Source organism: Coenobita brevimanus, chromosome 104 (genome assembly GCF_032717465.1).
Source record: "Coenobita brevimanus isolate Jiangsu-jjx chromosome 104, ASM3271746v2, whole genome shotgun sequence".
NCBI classification, from domain to species: Eukaryota; Metazoa; Arthropoda; class Malacostraca; order Decapoda; family Coenobitidae; genus Coenobita; species Coenobita brevimanus.
Window position 1 is genome coordinate 18107886 of NC_137057.1, and position 17557 is coordinate 18125442.

Below are 17557 nucleotides of genomic sequence, written 5' to 3' on the forward strand. Positions count from 1 at the left end.
TTGCCAAGGTTAGCACACCCGTTGGCCTGCAGTGGGTAGGGTCCGTCCTGAATGTTGTCGCAGTACCAGAGGCTGTCCGGGTGTAGAACCGGGCAGGCAGATGCTAGTGCCCCCAGACCCCGGCCAGAGAGGCGGTAACAGCCACTGACATTGAGACTGGTGAGCCCCGACGCAGCCCCGGCACCTGCTAGAGCCCCCAGCCCTGTGTCAGTCACTCGCCAACAGCCAGATAAGTTCAAGGTCTCTAGCTTCATTCCCGGCCACCTCGTCTTATGTCTTCTTTCCTGGATATCATGTCTGCTGAAGCCTGGCATTTGTCGGTCCCCTGTTCTCTTGCTGAAGGCATCGGGCCAGTGGTCATCGTCTGAGCAGCCATGTTCGGTCTCTCTGCTAAAATCAAGACAGTCTGGGATCTGATACACCCTCTTTCCACAGTGGGAGGCTACAGCCATCACCTCTCGGCCATCCGAGCTCTTTGAGTGGCAGTGGATCTCCTCTATATCAGTTTCTGTGGCATTAATGTCATGTAAGTCAAACAGGTCGGTGTGCCTCAAGCCCTTCCTATTCACCACATACCTGTATTCACTGGCTGGGTACTGCTGCAAGAGACAATGACAACCGGCACAGGCACATGTGTTGCTCCTCACGGCATTCATGTGGAGGCAGCCGCAGTGGTGACTCTGGTGAGGGTCAAGGTGCTGCTCTCTTGCCCTCAGCCAGGCATTGTACTGGGTGGGGCCACACAGAGCCAGGTACGTGAGGGCATCGTCATCCACCAGGTGGCACGCCTGCAGGTCCAGGTGACGCAACCGCCCAAGACCACCACTCAGCCACACCCTGCAACACACAGCAGCATCAGGTTGCTGTTTTTATCACCACCATCACCATCATCATCATCATCATCACCCAATCCTGTGTTGCCCCATGAGGAGCGTAGGAGCAAGTGAACTGTCCATTGATGCTGTCCTTCTCCCGCAATGCATCCTCCTCCTTCTGGGCAAAGGGCAGGAGGTGAGGGACATTTGTATTGTATAACCCAGCAGTTGAGATTTAAAAAAAAAAAAAAAAAAAAAAAAAAAAAAAAAAAAAAAAAATTGGTTTTACGCCAGGTATCCCCGAAGGGCTAAGGCGTTGCCCCTGGGAAGAGGACTTTGGACTGGAGCGTGTAGCATTTTATAACCGGATGCCCTTCCTGATGTCTACCAATGACCCTTGGGTGGATTCGATCCTCCGACCCTTCGGTCAGAACGGAGCGCTCTAACCCACCGAGCCACGAGTTGAGATGCCTGGTTAAATCCATACCAAGACCCTGAGATAATAGATCCTGTGCTGGCTAAAATAATTTGTTGCCTAGAAGAGTAAAACAGAAAATACATCAGTCTGAAGAGGCCAGAAATAATTTTGCTTGCTTACCCCTCGAAGACTGAAGATGTAATGAATAAAAAACACCGTAAAGGTTAAGAATAAATTTCCCCGAAGGTTCAAGTGAAGAAATAAATAAATAAATACTAATAAAATTAAACACTGCTTACCCCTTGAAGGCATAGGAGTCAATCAGTGTGTGAGCGGCCGCCAGAGTTCTGAGGGCGGGGCAGAGGCGGAGGGCGTGATGCAGGAGGCGCGATGTGATGCCCCGCCCCGCCTCCACCACCAGGGTAGTCACACCGCACCCCACACGCGGCAACACCCACATCACCAGGCTGCGATTACACGACGACCATCATCATCATCATCAATCTTCACCCCATACATGACAACACCCACTATGCTGGACTTACCACACCATGCTTCAGTTATCATTTAGTTATCATCATCATCACCATCATCATCATCATCAATCTTCACCCCACACAGGACAACACCCACATCACTATGCTGGACTCACCACACCATGCTTCAGTTATCCTTTACACTCCATCCATCCATCCATTGTCAGACGCCATGTATCCCAGACGGGGTGGCCAAGGGCTTAGAGTTAATTGTTTTACAGGGAGGGGCACTAATCCTCCACCAACCCCACTTGACACGTAGGGATGCCAACAGCATCTGGTGTTCCCAGGCGGTCACCCATCCAAGTACTAACCAGACCCAACGTTGCTTAACTTTTTTTAATTATCAAGGTGAAGATACACTTGACATGTTGGTGATAAATGGCTGAATGCAACACTACTTCATAATCTCTTTACTCATTAGCTTTATTCATTGACAACATATGTCTGAGGGCGAAATTTGGGTTCGTAAATCCACTCACTTGATGTAGTGCTGCCTACTTCTTCCTTAGCCTTTATCATTCTTTTTCTGTGCCTGTCCTCCTCTCTTCCTATTTCTCACCATCATCCACTCACCTGATGTAGTGCTGCCTACTTCTTCCTTAGCCTTTATTGTTCTTTTTCTGTGCCTGTCCTCCTCTCTGCCTACTTCTCACCATCATCCACTCATTTGATGTAGTGCTGCCTACTTCTTCCTTCGCCTTTATCATTCTTTTTCTGTGCCTGTCCTCCTCTCTGCCTACTTCTCACCATCATCCACTCACTTGATGTAGTGCTGCCTACTTCTTCCTTAGCCTTTATCATTCTTTTTCTGTGCCTGCCCTCCTCTCTTCCTATTTCTCACCATCATCCACTCACTTGATGTAGTGCTGCCTACTTCTTCCTTCACCTTTATCATTCTTTTTCTGTGCCTGCCCTCCTCTCTTCCTATTTCTCACCATCATCCACTCACTTGACGTAGTGCTGCCTACTTCTTCCTTAGCCTTTATCGTTCTTTTTCTGTGCCTGCCCTCCTCTCTTCCTATTTCTCACCATCATCCACTCACCTGATGTAGTGCTACCTACTTCTTCCTTCACCTTTATTATTCTTTTTCTGTGCCCGCCCTCCTCTCTTCCTATTTCTCACCATCATCCACTCACCTGATGTAGTGCTGCCTACTTCTTCCTTAGCCTTTATCATTCTTTTTCTCTGCCTGCCTTCCTCTCTTCCTATTTCTCCCATCTTTCCTGTCACTTCTTATTGCTTTTCTTTCCTTTACAGGTGGGTTTACATTGAGTGACAAGCCAAATGGTTTCCTGTAAGCCAAGAAACCATTCACAACGCTGGGTGGTAACCATATAACCAAACCATACGTGCTCCCTACGTATCAACAAGTGGGTTGGTGGAGGGTTAGTGCCCCTCCCCGTAAAACAAATAACTCAAAGTCAAACGGCCACCTCTTACGGGATTATGGCGTCTGGCAATAGACAGATAGATAGATAGATAGACAGACAGATAGACAGAGACAGATAGATAGATAGATAGAAATGTTATTCGGACATGTTGCACATTTTTTTAGCACAGCCTAATGCAGCAGAGGGTTTGAGTTGTTACCTCTGAAAGACGGCCAGTTCTTGGGCGGCCAGAGGGTCGGGCTGGTCCTCGGCCTCATCCACATCAGCATCTTCATCCCACTTGGCCCACCGCACCACCAGCCCTCGTCCCACGGCGTCCTCCAGTGCTTCACCCAGACCAACGTTGTAGTTCACCCAAATACCTGTACGAAAAAAATTACTACAGCAATCCCTTGTTATAAGTCATTTTTGTACTTTTTTTTTGTACCAAGTAAATTCCAGAACACCTCTTTTTGCCTCCAGTCTATCTATCTATCTATCTATCTATAGCCCGACACCCTAATCCCGCAAAGGGTGGCCGCAGACAAAACGCCTCCAAGTCGCTCATCACCCACCATTTGACTGCCCTCCCCTCAGCTCGCTCCCCCCTCCCTCATATACCTCTCAACTCCATCCCTCCACCTCATCCTCGGTCTACCTCTCCCTTTCCCTCCCTCCACCTCACCTACATACACCCTCTTAGTCAGTCTTTCACTCTCCATCCTCTCCACATGTCCAAACCACCTCAGTGTATTTCTCCTAACTATCTCAACCACATCCACATCCACCCCACAACGTTCCTTCACTTCTTCATTCGTCAACCTGTCCCTCCACATCACTCCACATGCTCCTCTCAGGTAACTTATAACTATCTATCTATCTATCTATTGCCAGACGCCTCGATCCCGTTCAGGGTGGCCACAAACAAATCGCCTCCACGTCGCCCTGTCCCTCGCCATTTCACGGCCCTGCTCCCAACTCACACTAATAACTAACTCTCCTAAAATTGCACATAACCATAACTCATTAATTTAGCTGTGGGAGTGGGTCATGTCCACAAAAAGAAAAAAAGAGAATGATTCAAGCACTCTTCAATCAAGTTACTTAAAAAACAGCTCAGCCTTGATTTCCTTTTCCGCTGCAACACCCATGATGCCTTTCCCCAAGTTTCTGAGTTTTAAAATATACAAGGAAACTTTGTAGAAAACTATTTATCTACCTATTGCCAGATGCCTTAATCCCATAAGGGGTGGCCACAAACAAATCGCCTCCATGTCACCCTGTCCCCCGCCATCTCACTGTCCTGCTCCCGGCTCAAACCCCCCTCTCTCATATACCTCTTCACCCCAACCCTCCATCTCACCCTTGGCCTTCCCCTCCCTCTCCCCCCGTCCACCTCACTCACATACTCTTTCCTCGTCAGTCTCCAACTCTCCATCCTCTCCCTCTTGGCCTTCCCCTCACTCTCCCCCTGTCCGCCTCACTCGCACACACTCTCCTTGCCAGTCTCTCACTCTCCATCCTCTCCCCCTTGCCCTTCCCCTCACTCTCCCCCTGTCCACCTCACTCGCACACACTCTCCTTGCCAGTCTCTCACTCTCCATCCTCTCCACATGGCCGAACGAACCAGTTAAAGGATGGATCGTTACCCACCTCGCGACCACTGCACAGGGTAGAGGGCGGACCAAAGGACGGGGGTGAAAGCAGCTGCATTCCACGAGCGGCAGACCTGCGCACACCGGCAGAGGTCGAGAGGCGTCAGGTATCGGAATATCTCAATCAGCACCTCGCCTGGTAGGACGGGCGTCTCGTCTTTTTGGCTGTATACCTCGATGCTGTCTTCTACGCAGCACCGTTCAGCATCCCTCTGGCAACTATAGGGTGTCTGTCTACCCCTGCACTGTTGGTCTTCCTCATAGTCCTCGTTAGTGAAGCAAATACGATCCTGTGTCTCCTCATTTAGACTCTCATTTAACAGTAACTCGCCCCTGAATGGTTCCTGGCTCTCATGAAGTGGTTCTCTATCAAGTAACTGCTGATCATGACACTCCGTTACATCCCATCGGTTGTTCCAAAGCTGTGACTCTGTACAATAGGGTCCACTTAACTCCCAGGTGTCATTCAGGTGCCCTTGTTCTGGACCAAAGGAAGCATCTTGGAGGTACACTTTGTCTGGTTCATGACTTGTCCCAGTTTCTGTATCCTCTGTGTCGTAACCTAAATTATGGTGGAAAGTGTCAAGACGTTGGGTGTCACTGCAGGGAATCTCCACTTCTCTGTCAAAAGGAATCTTCAGTTCATCTCTGTCACGCTCATCCTCCAGTTCATCTCTGTCACGCTCATCCTCCAGTTCATCTCTGTCACGCTCATCCTCCAGTTCAACTTTGTCACGCTCATCCTCTTCCTCGTTGCAACAGAGACTGGTACTGTCACTGAGCCAGGATGTGTCACAGGCAATGTCCTCATCAGCAGAGAGCTCGTCCAGGTGAAGGCAATCCAGGTCCCGCAGGTCCTTCAGGTCTTCACACACCTCGCCCTCCCTCAGTGCCTCCTGCTGGCCTTTCTCCTGCCCCAGCTCCTTCACAATCTCATGCTCCTTTAAGACGACCTCCTTCAGGATCTTCAGCTCCTCGTACTCAAAATGCTCCACCAGTAGAGGCTGTTGGAGAGATTAATACGAGGGTCACTCTAACGTAAATCTCACCCAAATAATGCATTGTTTAAAAATATATTACCTCTGTATAAATTTACATACCTTTTCATAGCACAGTATCTATCTATCTATCTATTGCCAGACGCCTTAATCCCATAAAGGGTGTCCACAAACAAATCGCCTCCATGCCGCCCTGTCCCCCGCCATTTCACTGCCCTGCTCCCAGCTCACACCCCCCCTCTCTCCTATACCTCTCCACTTCATCCCTCCATCTCATCCTCAGCCTCCCCCTCCTTCTTCCCCGCTCCACCTCACTCATATACACTCTCCTCACCAGTCTCTCACTTTCCATCCTATCAACATGGCCAAACCACCTCAATATATTTCTCCAATCCCACAAACTTGATGATACTTTCTGATGCACATGACAAAGATAGAATACACCTGGCCTATATAGTTGCTAAATGCACTCTGTATTGTGGGATGCAGGCTAACTCTACTTAATAACCCTAGGCAGGCCAAAAACGACAATATAGGGGTTTGCATTCCACGTTGAAATTATTTAAGATTGAAGCACATGACTCTATGTTTCACTCTTCTAGAATATAACTCCCTCTTCCATCTTTCTTTCCTTCCCCATCCTTCGGCCTATGAGTGACTCTACACTGAGTGACAAGCTGAATGGCTTCCTGTAGCTACACCAGGAAACCATTTACTATGCTGGGTGGTAACCATATAACCAAATTATGGCACCTGGTGGTTTAGTGGGTAATTAAGGCGCTCCAATCGGATTGAGCCGGTGAAGGTTTATATCCAAGGGATGGTTGGGGTTTACTGCTCACGTAATGCCACTCAGGGATAAGTGAGGCTGGTCACTCTCATCTTAAATGTCAGGAGCAACCTGCATAGCCCCGGGCTCCTACACTTCTCATGGGGCAACGTAGGATTGGATGATTGATGGATGGATGGTTAACTGTCGAATGAATTATGACCAAAGGAGATGTACATGATGCTTTTATGCAGATGTGAGAAGTGTTAATATTGGGGGTGGGGTTATGAGGGGTAGACCGAGAAAGACATGGGACGAGGTCATTAAGTGTGACCTTAGGGTTAAGGGACTGAACAGGGAGGCTGCAATGGATCGTGCAGCGTGGAGAGCCGCCATTAGGTGACCAAGGCCGACACATGCAAGCATGTTGGAGCCTTGAAAAACGAAAACGAAAACGTGTCTGTACTGGCTTACGCAGGCACACCTCCACAGGAACATGCTGATCAAAGCCACTGGTATAAAGCCACATTAGATCTTATTCCTACCGCTGTAGAGGGTGGTTCTCCTGTACTATTAGAGATGAGGGGTATGATCTGCTTAGGCCAGGTTGAAAACTGTGGCTCCTTTGGTTTCTGGCATCGAGGTCACCTCACAGAAATGCCCTCTCTCTCTCTATCTCCCACCTCTCCCTTGTGAAAAGAGTAAGACCAATCCTAACCTAGCACAGTACGAGTTCAAGACATGATTACATCATCTGTAGAGAAACAATTGAAAAAGAATCTGAGGAAACTGGAAAAAAAAGAAAAAAGAAAGTTACTACCCTACCTTTTCTGAAAGTCTTATCTCCATAAAGAAATATACAATATAAAATTGGTGCTCCATGACACCAATTGAGTACAAATTTTCTTTTAAGATCTGCACCGAACCACTGCATTTACGTTCCTCAACCTTCTCACAGTAATTCTCTTTTAACACAGCAAATACCATACTGTTATGGGATATTACTCATGTGGAAACCTTCCAGGCTGGTGACTTTGGCCATGCATAGAGGATGGAGAGTGAGAGACTGACGAGGAGAGTATACTGTATGTGAGTGAGGTGGAGGGGGGGGGGGAAATGGAGAGGGGGGCCAAGGATGAGATGGAGGGATGGAGTGGAGAGGTATATGAGAGAGGGGGGTGTGAGCAGGGAGCAGGGCAGTGAAATGGCGAGGGACAGGGCGACATGGAGGCGATTTGTCTGTGGCCACCCCTTACGGAATTAGGGCATCTGGCATTAGACACATAGATGGGTAGACTTATTGCTTTACGTACTTGCTATCAACTGGAAGAGCCGAACATAACCTTCACCGTCCCATTGATTCCCAAAGATCCTTCCAAGAGTGAATAAATTTTTTTTTTTTAATGCAAGGACGAAGGAACCAAAGGCCAGGAACCCACAAACCATTCCTTCCAAGAAAAAAAAAACAACAACACAACAAAAGAGAGCCAAATTCAAGATCCGTTCATTTCGAGATGCCTGGACACACTGCGTTTGAGAGACTGGAGATCACAGGACGCAGGGGAAAAAACATGCAAGTCTGAGAGAGGTGAAGCGTACAGATTATAATCGTACCCACCTGGAAAACCTGTTCTTCCTCTTCCATGTGGGGCAGGAAGTTGTTGACAAAATCGTGAAACGCGCGCTGCAGTCTCAGTCCAAATTTAAGACGCTCCCTCACACTCTGCTTCACCCCCACCCCTGTCTTCATTACCTGCACAACCTGAGGGGGAAATAGCGGTTAATTTTACGGTATACAATTCTAATGGTGGTAGGTGGTGGCGACCATCATCCACTCACTTGATGTAGTGCTGCCTACTTCTTCCTTAGCCTTTATCATTCTTTTTCTGTGCCTGCCCTCCTCTCTTCCTATTTCTCACCATCATCCACTCACTGGATGTAGTGCTGCCTACTTCTTCCTTAGCCTTTATCATTCTTTTTCTGTGCCTGCCCTCCTCTCTTCCTATTTCTCACCATCATCCACTCACTTGATGTAGTGCTGCCTTCTTCTTCCTTAGTCTTTATCATTCTTTTTCTGTGCCTGCCCTCCTCTCTTCCTATTTCTCACCATCATCCACTCACTTGATGTAGTGCTGCCTACTTCTTCCTTAGCCTTTATCATTCTTTTTCTGTGCCTGCCCTCCTCTCTTCCTATTTCTCCCATCTTTCCTGTCACTTCTTATTGCTTTTCTTTCCTTCACAGGTGGCTTTACATTGAGTGACAAGCCAAATGCTTTCCTGTAAGCCAAGAAACCATTTACAACGCTGGGTGGTAACCATATAACCAAACCATACGTGCTCCCTACGTGTCAACAAGTGGGTTGGTGGAGGGTTAGTGCCCCTCCCCGTAAAACAAATACCTCAGAGTCAAATGGCCACCCCTTACGGGATTATGGCATCTGGCAATAGACAGATAGATAGACAATTCTAATCAATTCTTTTCTCTCATCTTAAATGTCAGGACCAACTTGCCTAGCCCCGGGCTCCTACGTTTCTCAAGGGATAACGTAGGATTGGATGATGGATGGAATTCTTCTCTCTCCTTCACAGACATAATGTGCAGAAAGAGGCTGTAATTATCACCACCATCATCATCATCATTATCACCACCACCACCACCATCATCATCATCATCATCATATCACCACCACCACCACCATCATCATCATCATATCACCACCACCACCATCATCATCATATCACCACCACCACCATCATCATCATCATCATCATCATATCACCACCACCACCACCATCATCATCATCATATCACCACCACCACCACCACCACCACCATTATCATCATCATCATATCATCATTATCACCACCACCATCATCATCATCATCATCATCATCATCATCACTGTCATCATCATCATCATCATCATTGTCATCATCATCATCATCGTCGTCATCACCGTTGTCATCATCATCATCATCATTATCATCATCATCATCACCACCATCATCATCATCACCCTGACCTATCTTTTTCCGACCTTATGTCAGAGTGAGGTTAATATCCAGAGACGACGAACGAGAAAGTACGCAAGAGAGAGATCTAACACTAGCAAGCCCAGAGAAATACACAACATAATCATTCACACAACATTCTGGCACTGTGGATCGGCCAGGCATACATTTTTTTTTTTTTTTTTTTGTGAGGAAGAAGGAACCCAAGGCCATGAGCCCGCAAAACTGTTCCTTCCAAGAGAAAAACAAAATACAAGAGAGAGCCAAATTCAAGATCCGTTCATTTCGAGATGCCTGGACACACTGCGTTTGAAAGACTGGAGGTCATAGGCAGCAGGAAATACAGACAGAGGGAGACAGTACCAATGCCCTGTCACAATTTATTTTCTTTGTTTACCGGAAGTTTTTTCCTAAACAACAACAAATAAGAAGCCTTGCACTTTCATTTCCTTTCGTTCCCGCGAAAACCGAGTAACAGCTCATTATAATTTTCCTTTCATAACTAAGACCTGTTTTTGCGAAAGAACAAAGGGATGTGGGAAGATTATACACCTTTTTTTCCTTCAATTCTGCAAAAACAAATGACCTACGAGATGGAACTGATGGCATTTGTACCTGATAGTGAAACCTCTGGCATATTGTACATAGTAATCTTATGTCTGATAATCCCACTCTGGTATATTCTATCTATCTATTGCCAGACGCCTTAATCCTGTAAGGGGTGGCCACAAACAAATTGCCTCCATATCGCCCTGTCCTCTGCCATTTCACTGCCAAGCTCCCAGCTCACACACACCCCTCTCTCATATACCTCTCCACTCCATCCATCCAACTCATCCTAGGCCTCCCCCCCTCCCTCTCCCCACCTCCACCTCCCTCACATACACTCTCCTCGTCAGTCTCTCACTCTCCATCCTCTCCACATGGCCAAACCACCTCAGTGTGTTTCTCCTAACGCTTCCTATCACATCCACATCCACACCACAACGTTCCATCTCACCCTTGGCCTCCCCCTCCCTCTCCCCCCCTCCACCTCCCTCACATACACTCTCCTCGTCAGTCTCTCGCTCTCCATCCTCTCCACACGGCCAAACCACCTTACACTGTATATTGCCATAGTGTAAACAGTAATCTTTAAACAGCCCTCTTACATCTCCCAGTCTGTTGTCGGCGTGGCAATCGCAAACAGCCGTGTTGGAGATCTTTCGCTGTTTGAGGCGGTTCTTGAGTTGGTCCATGATGAAAATGTTCTCGATGGTCTCGTGGCTCTTGAACTCCTGCAAGGTGGAGTCCAGCCCTCGTAAAAGTGACATCACCTCCGGACCATCGCGGAAGTCAACACACTCCATCTGTGGAAGAGTTTACACATATAAGGTCTCTTCTCAATTACTTCACAACACACGTAGCGGTAGGTGGTGGCGACCCTCATCCACTCACTTGATGTAGTGCTGCCTACTTCTTCCTTAGCCTTTATCATTCTTTTTCTGTGCCTGCCCTCCTCTCTTCCTATTTCTCACCATCATCCACTCACTTGATGTACTGCTGCCTACTTCTTCCTTAGCCTTGATCATTCTTTTTCTGTGCCTGCCCTCCTCTCTTCCTATTTCTCACCATCATCCACTCACTTGATGTACTGCTGCCTACTTCTTCCTTAGCCTTTATCATTCTTTTTCTGTGCCTGCCCTCCTCTCTTCCTATTTCTCACCATCATCCACTCACTTGATGTACTGCTGCCTACTTCTTCCTGAGCCTTTATCATTCTTTTTCTGTGTCTGTCCTCCTCTCTTCCTATTTCTCACCATCATCCACTCACTTGATGTACTGCTGCCTACTTCTTCCTTAGCCTTTATCATTCTTTTTCTGTGCCTGCCCTCCTCTCTTCCTATTTCTCACCATCATCCACTCACTTGATGTACTGCTGCCTACTTCTTCCTTAGCCTTTATCATTCTTTTTCTGTGCCTGCCCTCCTCTCTTCCTATTTCTCACCATCATCCACTCACTTGATGTAGTGCTGCCTACTTCTTCCTTAGTCTTTATCATTCTTTTTCTGTGCCTGCCCTCCTCTCTTCCTATTTCTCCCATCTTTCCTGTCACTTCTTATTGCTTTTCTTTCCTTTACAGGTGGCTTTACATTGAGTGACAAGCCAAATGGTTTCCTGTAAGCCAAGAAACCATTTACAACGCTGGATGGTAACCATATAACCAAACCATACGTGCTCCCTACGTGTCAACAAGTGGGTTGGTGGAGGGCTAGTGCCCCTCCCCGTATAACAAATAACTCAAAGTCAAATGGACACCCCTTACCCGATTATAGCGTCTGGCAATAGATAGATAGATAGATAGACAACACACATTTTAAATTTTACTCATGGTACCTTTACATGATTTTATTCTGCTTGAGAGAGTCTTCAAACTGGAGAGGCTAAATATCGCCTTCCTTAACCCGTTCATGATGAAAGATCTGTCCGTAGTTGAATAAAACTGCGTGGAGATAGCAGGAATTTACAGCACTACAAAAATTCAGCCTGAATGGTTTAAGTAACTGATGTGTGACTGCTTCTATTCATTACATAACACATCAGCCTATGTGCGCTTTCTGTCACTAAACAGCACAGTGCAGTATTTCAGTTTTCAGACCCTTTTCTTTTTAGGCAAACATGAAGCAACGTTGGGTCTGGTTAGTACTTGGATGGGTGACCGCCTGGGAACACCAGACGCTGTTGGCATAACGTTCTCCCTATGTTTCGAGTGGGGTTGGTGGAGGATTAGTGCCCCTCCCTGTAAAACAATTAACTCTGAGCCCTTGGCCACCCCGTTTGGGATACATGGCGTCTGGCAATGAATGAATGAATGAATGGAAGACCAGATGGCTAGAACCTTCCAAAAAAGCTGTTCTTTTTGGGAAATATCTACACTGAGCAAAAGAAAGCTAAAGTCAAGGTGTAATAACCACTAATAAAAGTGTGTGTAGCTCGGTAAAAAGTCTCCAGTCCCGAAATTTAAGTGATCTTCCCCAGCTCAGACAGTAACCATATCAGCAAATGTCTGAAAAATGATCTGTAGCGTTCAGGTATTGCTGCGGTTTAGCCTCACAAAACAATGAAAGATTCCCCCCCCCACACACGGCTTTTGTCTGATTCATTAACCCTCTGGCCGTGACCTAGCATTTCTCGATCATTCCCCTGGACATAGGCCAAGTCCCTAAAAAATGAAAATGCTAACTATAAAACTGTTGCTATTTTTCTAACAGGAAATGACCATAAAGTTTCCATTTCTCACTGTGATAATGGTAAAAAATGCACCCTCCTACTAGAAAACTGTCATTTTCTGGGGGGGCAGGAGCGAAAATAACTAATGTATGCCACTGTCTAATTTTGCATTTATAGTGACTTGCGCTGCTCACACTTTGCTAAAATACATTTCAGAAGCATGACCATGCCTAAGAACCAACTTACCTTCCACAAGAGTTTATATTTCATTGTGCACTGAGACCCATTACGAGGTATGTATCTGTCATACCACCAGCCCTCATTTGTATTCCTCTTGGGTGCAACAGACATAACATGATAATCAATCTGTTTTTATCTGAGCAACCATGTGAACATTATGAGCACTTACATGTGTTTCTGTATGCTTTGTCAGTGTGGTACTCCTCTAAACATGGTAATAAAATGTGAGGGAATGCAGTCATCTTTTGCAGTACAGGGAAAAGTTTTTTATGGCTGTGGACTGTAGTTGCCTGAAGTGTCTACATATCTATCTATCTATAGTCCGATGCCCTGATCCCGCAAAAGGGTGGCCACAGACAAAACGCCTCCAAGTCACTCTGTCATCCACCATTTGACTGCCCTCCCCCTTCCCTCATGTATCTCTCAACTCCATCCCTCCACCTCATCCTCCTGAAGAGTCATGAAGAATAATTAGTAGGGTGACCATAATTGCTTCAAGTGGCCAGAGGGTTAAAGAGGATCATAGACAAGTGCACTATACTCAGTTTTTTTTTACTGAGGCAAAGATGCACTTGACAGGTTGGTGATAATTGGCTGAATGCAAGATTACGTCATAATCTCCGTACTCATTAGTATTTTTAATTGACTTAACATATATCTGAGGGGGAAATTTGGGTTAGTACCAGTATATACATAAGTTATTCAGACATTAGTGGTAGGTGGCAGTGACCATCATCCACTCACTTGATGTAGTGCTGCCTACTTCTTCCTTAGCCTTTATCGTTCTTTTTCTGTGCCTGCTCTCTTCTCTTCCTATTTCTCCCATCTTTCCTGTCACTTCTTATTGCTTTTCTTTCCTTTTCAGGTGGCTTTACATTGAGTGACAAGCCAAATGGTTTCCTGTAAGCCAAGAAACCATTTATAACGCTGGGTGGTAACCATATAACCAAAGCATACGTGCTGCCTACGTGTCAAGTGGGTTGGTGGAGGGTTAGTGCCCCTCCGTGTAAAACAAATAACTCAGAGTCAAATGGCCTCCCCGTACGGGATTATGGCGTCTGGCAATAGATAGATAGATAGATATTCGGACATGTTGCAATCAGCCAATCATCACCAGCTTGTCATGTGCATCTTCGCCACAATAAAAAAACTGAGTGAAGTGGAATTGGTGACTAGATTAACCTCAGCTCTGCAGCCTTATTTACGGACATTTCACATACCATATTATAGGGAGGGGGGAGTGAGTTGGGGGGAGGGCAGTTGAATGGTGGGTGACAGAGCGACTTGGAGGCGTTTTGTCTGCAGCCACCCTTTGCGGGATTAGGGCGTCGGGCTATAGACAGATTGATAGCCATAAACCAAACCCCAAAAGACCAAACCTACTGATGAAAGTCACACACTGGTACTGTATTTGCCCTTGTATGTTCGGGCTGATGGATGCAAAGGTTAGGACTGAAATACTGTAACTGGATTTTTGCATAAGATTCATCAATAAGGCTATCTTTCTATCTATAGCCAGACGCCTCAATCCCGTAACGGGTGGCCATAAACAAATCGCCTCCATGTCACCCTGTCCCCTGCCATTTCACTGCCCTGCTCCCAGCTCACACCCCCCTCTCTCATATACCTCTCCACTCCATCCCTTCATCTCATCTAAATAAGGCTATGCAATTAAAAACAGACAAATACCATAGGATTTCACCACTGCCCACCCTAATAACCTAAATCCACATGAAGGCAGGCTTGGAATCCTGGGCCAGGATTACTCATGGCTAAACTTCACACAGAAAAGAAGGCTTGAATCTATCTATCTATTGCCAGATGCTTTAATTCCGAAAGGGGTGGCCACAAACAAATTGCCTCCATGTCGCCCTGTCCCCTGCCATTTCACTGTCCTGTGCCCAGCTCACATCCCCCTCTCTCATATACCTCTCCACTCCATCCCTCCATCTCATCCTTGGCCTCCCCCTCCCTCTTCCCACCTCCACCTCACTCACATACACTCTCTTCGTCGGTCTTTCACCCTCCATCCTCTCCACATGGCCAAACCACCTCAGTGTGTTCCTCATAACACTTCCTATCACATCCACATCCACACCACAACGCTCCTTTATATCCTCATTCGTCAGCCTGTCTCTCCATGTGACTCCACAGGCTCCTCTTAAATAACTCATTTCCACTGCTCTCACTCTTGACTTGTGTCCTTCCAACAATGTCCAAGCTTCACTTCCGTACATTAGAGTTGGTATCACAATACTGTCATGTAGTAACTTTTTCATTTCCATGCTCACTTCCCTGTTTCTTATCACTGCTTTCAAAGAACCAGCAACCTTTCTTCCCTGCTGTACCCTTTCACGCACTTCACCCTCCAAACCTCCATCCTTACTCATCACACTACCCAAGTACTTAAACGTACTCACATTTTCCAATTCCTCACCATCCAACCTCGCTGTACATTCACTGACTTCACCTCTCTCAAAGACCATCACTTTACTCTTCCCTACATTCACCTTTAGATTCCGTTTCTTACACACTCTCCCAAACTCATCCACCAAGCCTTGCAGCTCCCCTTCGTCTTCACTCAACAACACAGTATCATCTGCAAACAACAGTACAGGGAGTTTCCAAACACTATCCTCTCTCACCAGGGCCACTCCAACATCCACTACCCTACCTTGTACCTCTTTTATTACTCCATCCATGTACAGATTGAACAACCATGGAGACATGACACATCCCTGTTTCAACCCAACTTTCAAAGAGAAAAATTCACTTAGTTCACCATCCACACGTACTGCAGCCTTCGCACCATCGTACATACTCTTCACAGCATTCAACAACTTCCCATCTACTCCATATATTCTTAACACTTTCCACAATCCTTGTCTATCCACCCTGTCATATGCTTTCTCCAAATCCATGAAGGCCGCATACAACTTCTTTCCCTTCTCTAGAAACTTTTCCACTAAAGATCTAAGAATGAATATCTGATCTACACAACCTCTTCCCTTCCTAAAGCCTCCCTGTTCTTCTCCAACTAATTTCTCTGTTCTTTCTCTAACTCTGTCTATAAGTATCCTACCATACACTTTTCCTATTATACTAAGAAGACAAATGCCCCTATGATTACCACACACTTCTTTTTCCCCTTTTCCTTTGTTCAGAGTTACACCCACTTAATGGACACTGAAATTAATATGCTCATAACAGATCTTATGCTAAGGTACTTTCTCCTCTATAAACATCCACCGCAGATGCCTTTTTTGTGTTTAGTAAAGAAGTGGTGATGTGATAGGAAGCTTTATGAGGAACACACTGAGGTGGTTTGGCCATGTGGAGAGGATGAAGGGTGAAAGACTGATGAAGAGAGTGTATGTGAGTGAGGTGGAGGGGGGAAGAGGGAGGGGAAGGCCGAGGATGAGATGCAGGGATGGAGTGGAGAGGTATATGAGAGAGGGGGCTGTAAGCTGGGAGCAGGGCAGTGAAATGGCAGGGGACAGGGCGACATGGAGGCGATTTGTTTGTGGCCACACCTTACAGGATTAAGGCGTCTGGCAATAGATAGATAGGTAGACAGATAGACAGACACCCAAATTCTGTAAAATTAACATGTTAGTGAATGGCAAAAAGTCAGGTTTGTTGACATTGGCGGTGGTGTCTGACTGAAGGCAATGCGTTGATTTAAACCCTAAACTTGTTCGCCCCCAAATCATTGAGGTGGGTTAGGTTAGGGTTAAATTAGACGACTGAATTAGGTTCGGATACGTCAACTAACTCGGAGTCAAATGGCCAGCCCTTTCAGGATGACGGCGTGTGGGTATTGTTAGAGAGATTGTGCTGTGTTGGGTTAGGTTAGGAGCGATAAGTGATCAGTGACAGACAGACTTTAGAGACAAATCGACCTAATAATACGACATGGCGTGTGACCAGTTGCCAAGGTTTGCGCGTTAATACTGGTGATTTAACAGTTCATGTCAAAATCACGCATTCTCGCAATTTTCTAAAGCTATCACAACGAAAAATGTTATAGTTTATTGACACTGGTAATTCTGGTATATGGGAACTCTCCTAAAATTTCAACGAGATTGGTTTTATGCAGTGCCATAAAATTACCAGTATATAACCTAAATAAAAATATAATTACCTGTCCTAATTAACCTGACCCTCGAGACACGAAACACTAGCTGGTGAAGAAAGAAGGAAAGTCTGCAAACTGATTGATTTTCCATGGTTCTAGTCCTGTTTTACCATAATTTGTTTAAGTAATAATTATCTGTAGGTCCTGCCTCCATAAACTACTAATAAAAGTTGCACAATCGGTTAATCTGCTTGCCATTAGCTGAGTACGTCAAGGTCCTTCACTCCATTTACCCATTACCATAAAACGTCATTGATTTTGCTCTACTTCAACTCAGAGGCTGATGCAGAGGGTCCTGGCTCACCTTCTGAGTGTATATGTTGACCAGTTCCTTCATCCTGGAGTGAGGAACAGTAAAAACGTCAATTTCATCAGGCACCCTGGGAGCCAT

At 46.2% G+C, this 17557-nt stretch overlaps 1 protein-coding gene across 1 annotated transcript in view; it reads right to left on the reverse strand.

The window, feature by feature from the left end:
- LOC145416035 (F-box/LRR-repeat protein 5-like) overlaps positions 1-17557 on the reverse strand; it is a 17591-nt gene extending 34 nt beyond the window's left edge. Inside the window, exons 1-7 of the mRNA XM_080285135.1 lie at positions 17471-17557; positions 10730-10927; positions 8184-8327; positions 4797-5802; positions 3364-3526; positions 1533-1700; positions 1-837 (exon numbers count right to left, since the gene is read on the reverse strand). The exon at positions 1-837 is cut by the window's left edge and continues 34 nt beyond it. Coding sequence (XP_080141261.1) covers positions 1-837; positions 1533-1700; positions 3364-3526; positions 4797-5802; positions 8184-8327; positions 10730-10927; positions 17471-17557 — 2603 coding nt within the window. The remainder of the gene's footprint in view (positions 838-1532; positions 1701-3363; positions 3527-4796; positions 5803-8183; positions 8328-10729; positions 10928-17470) is intronic.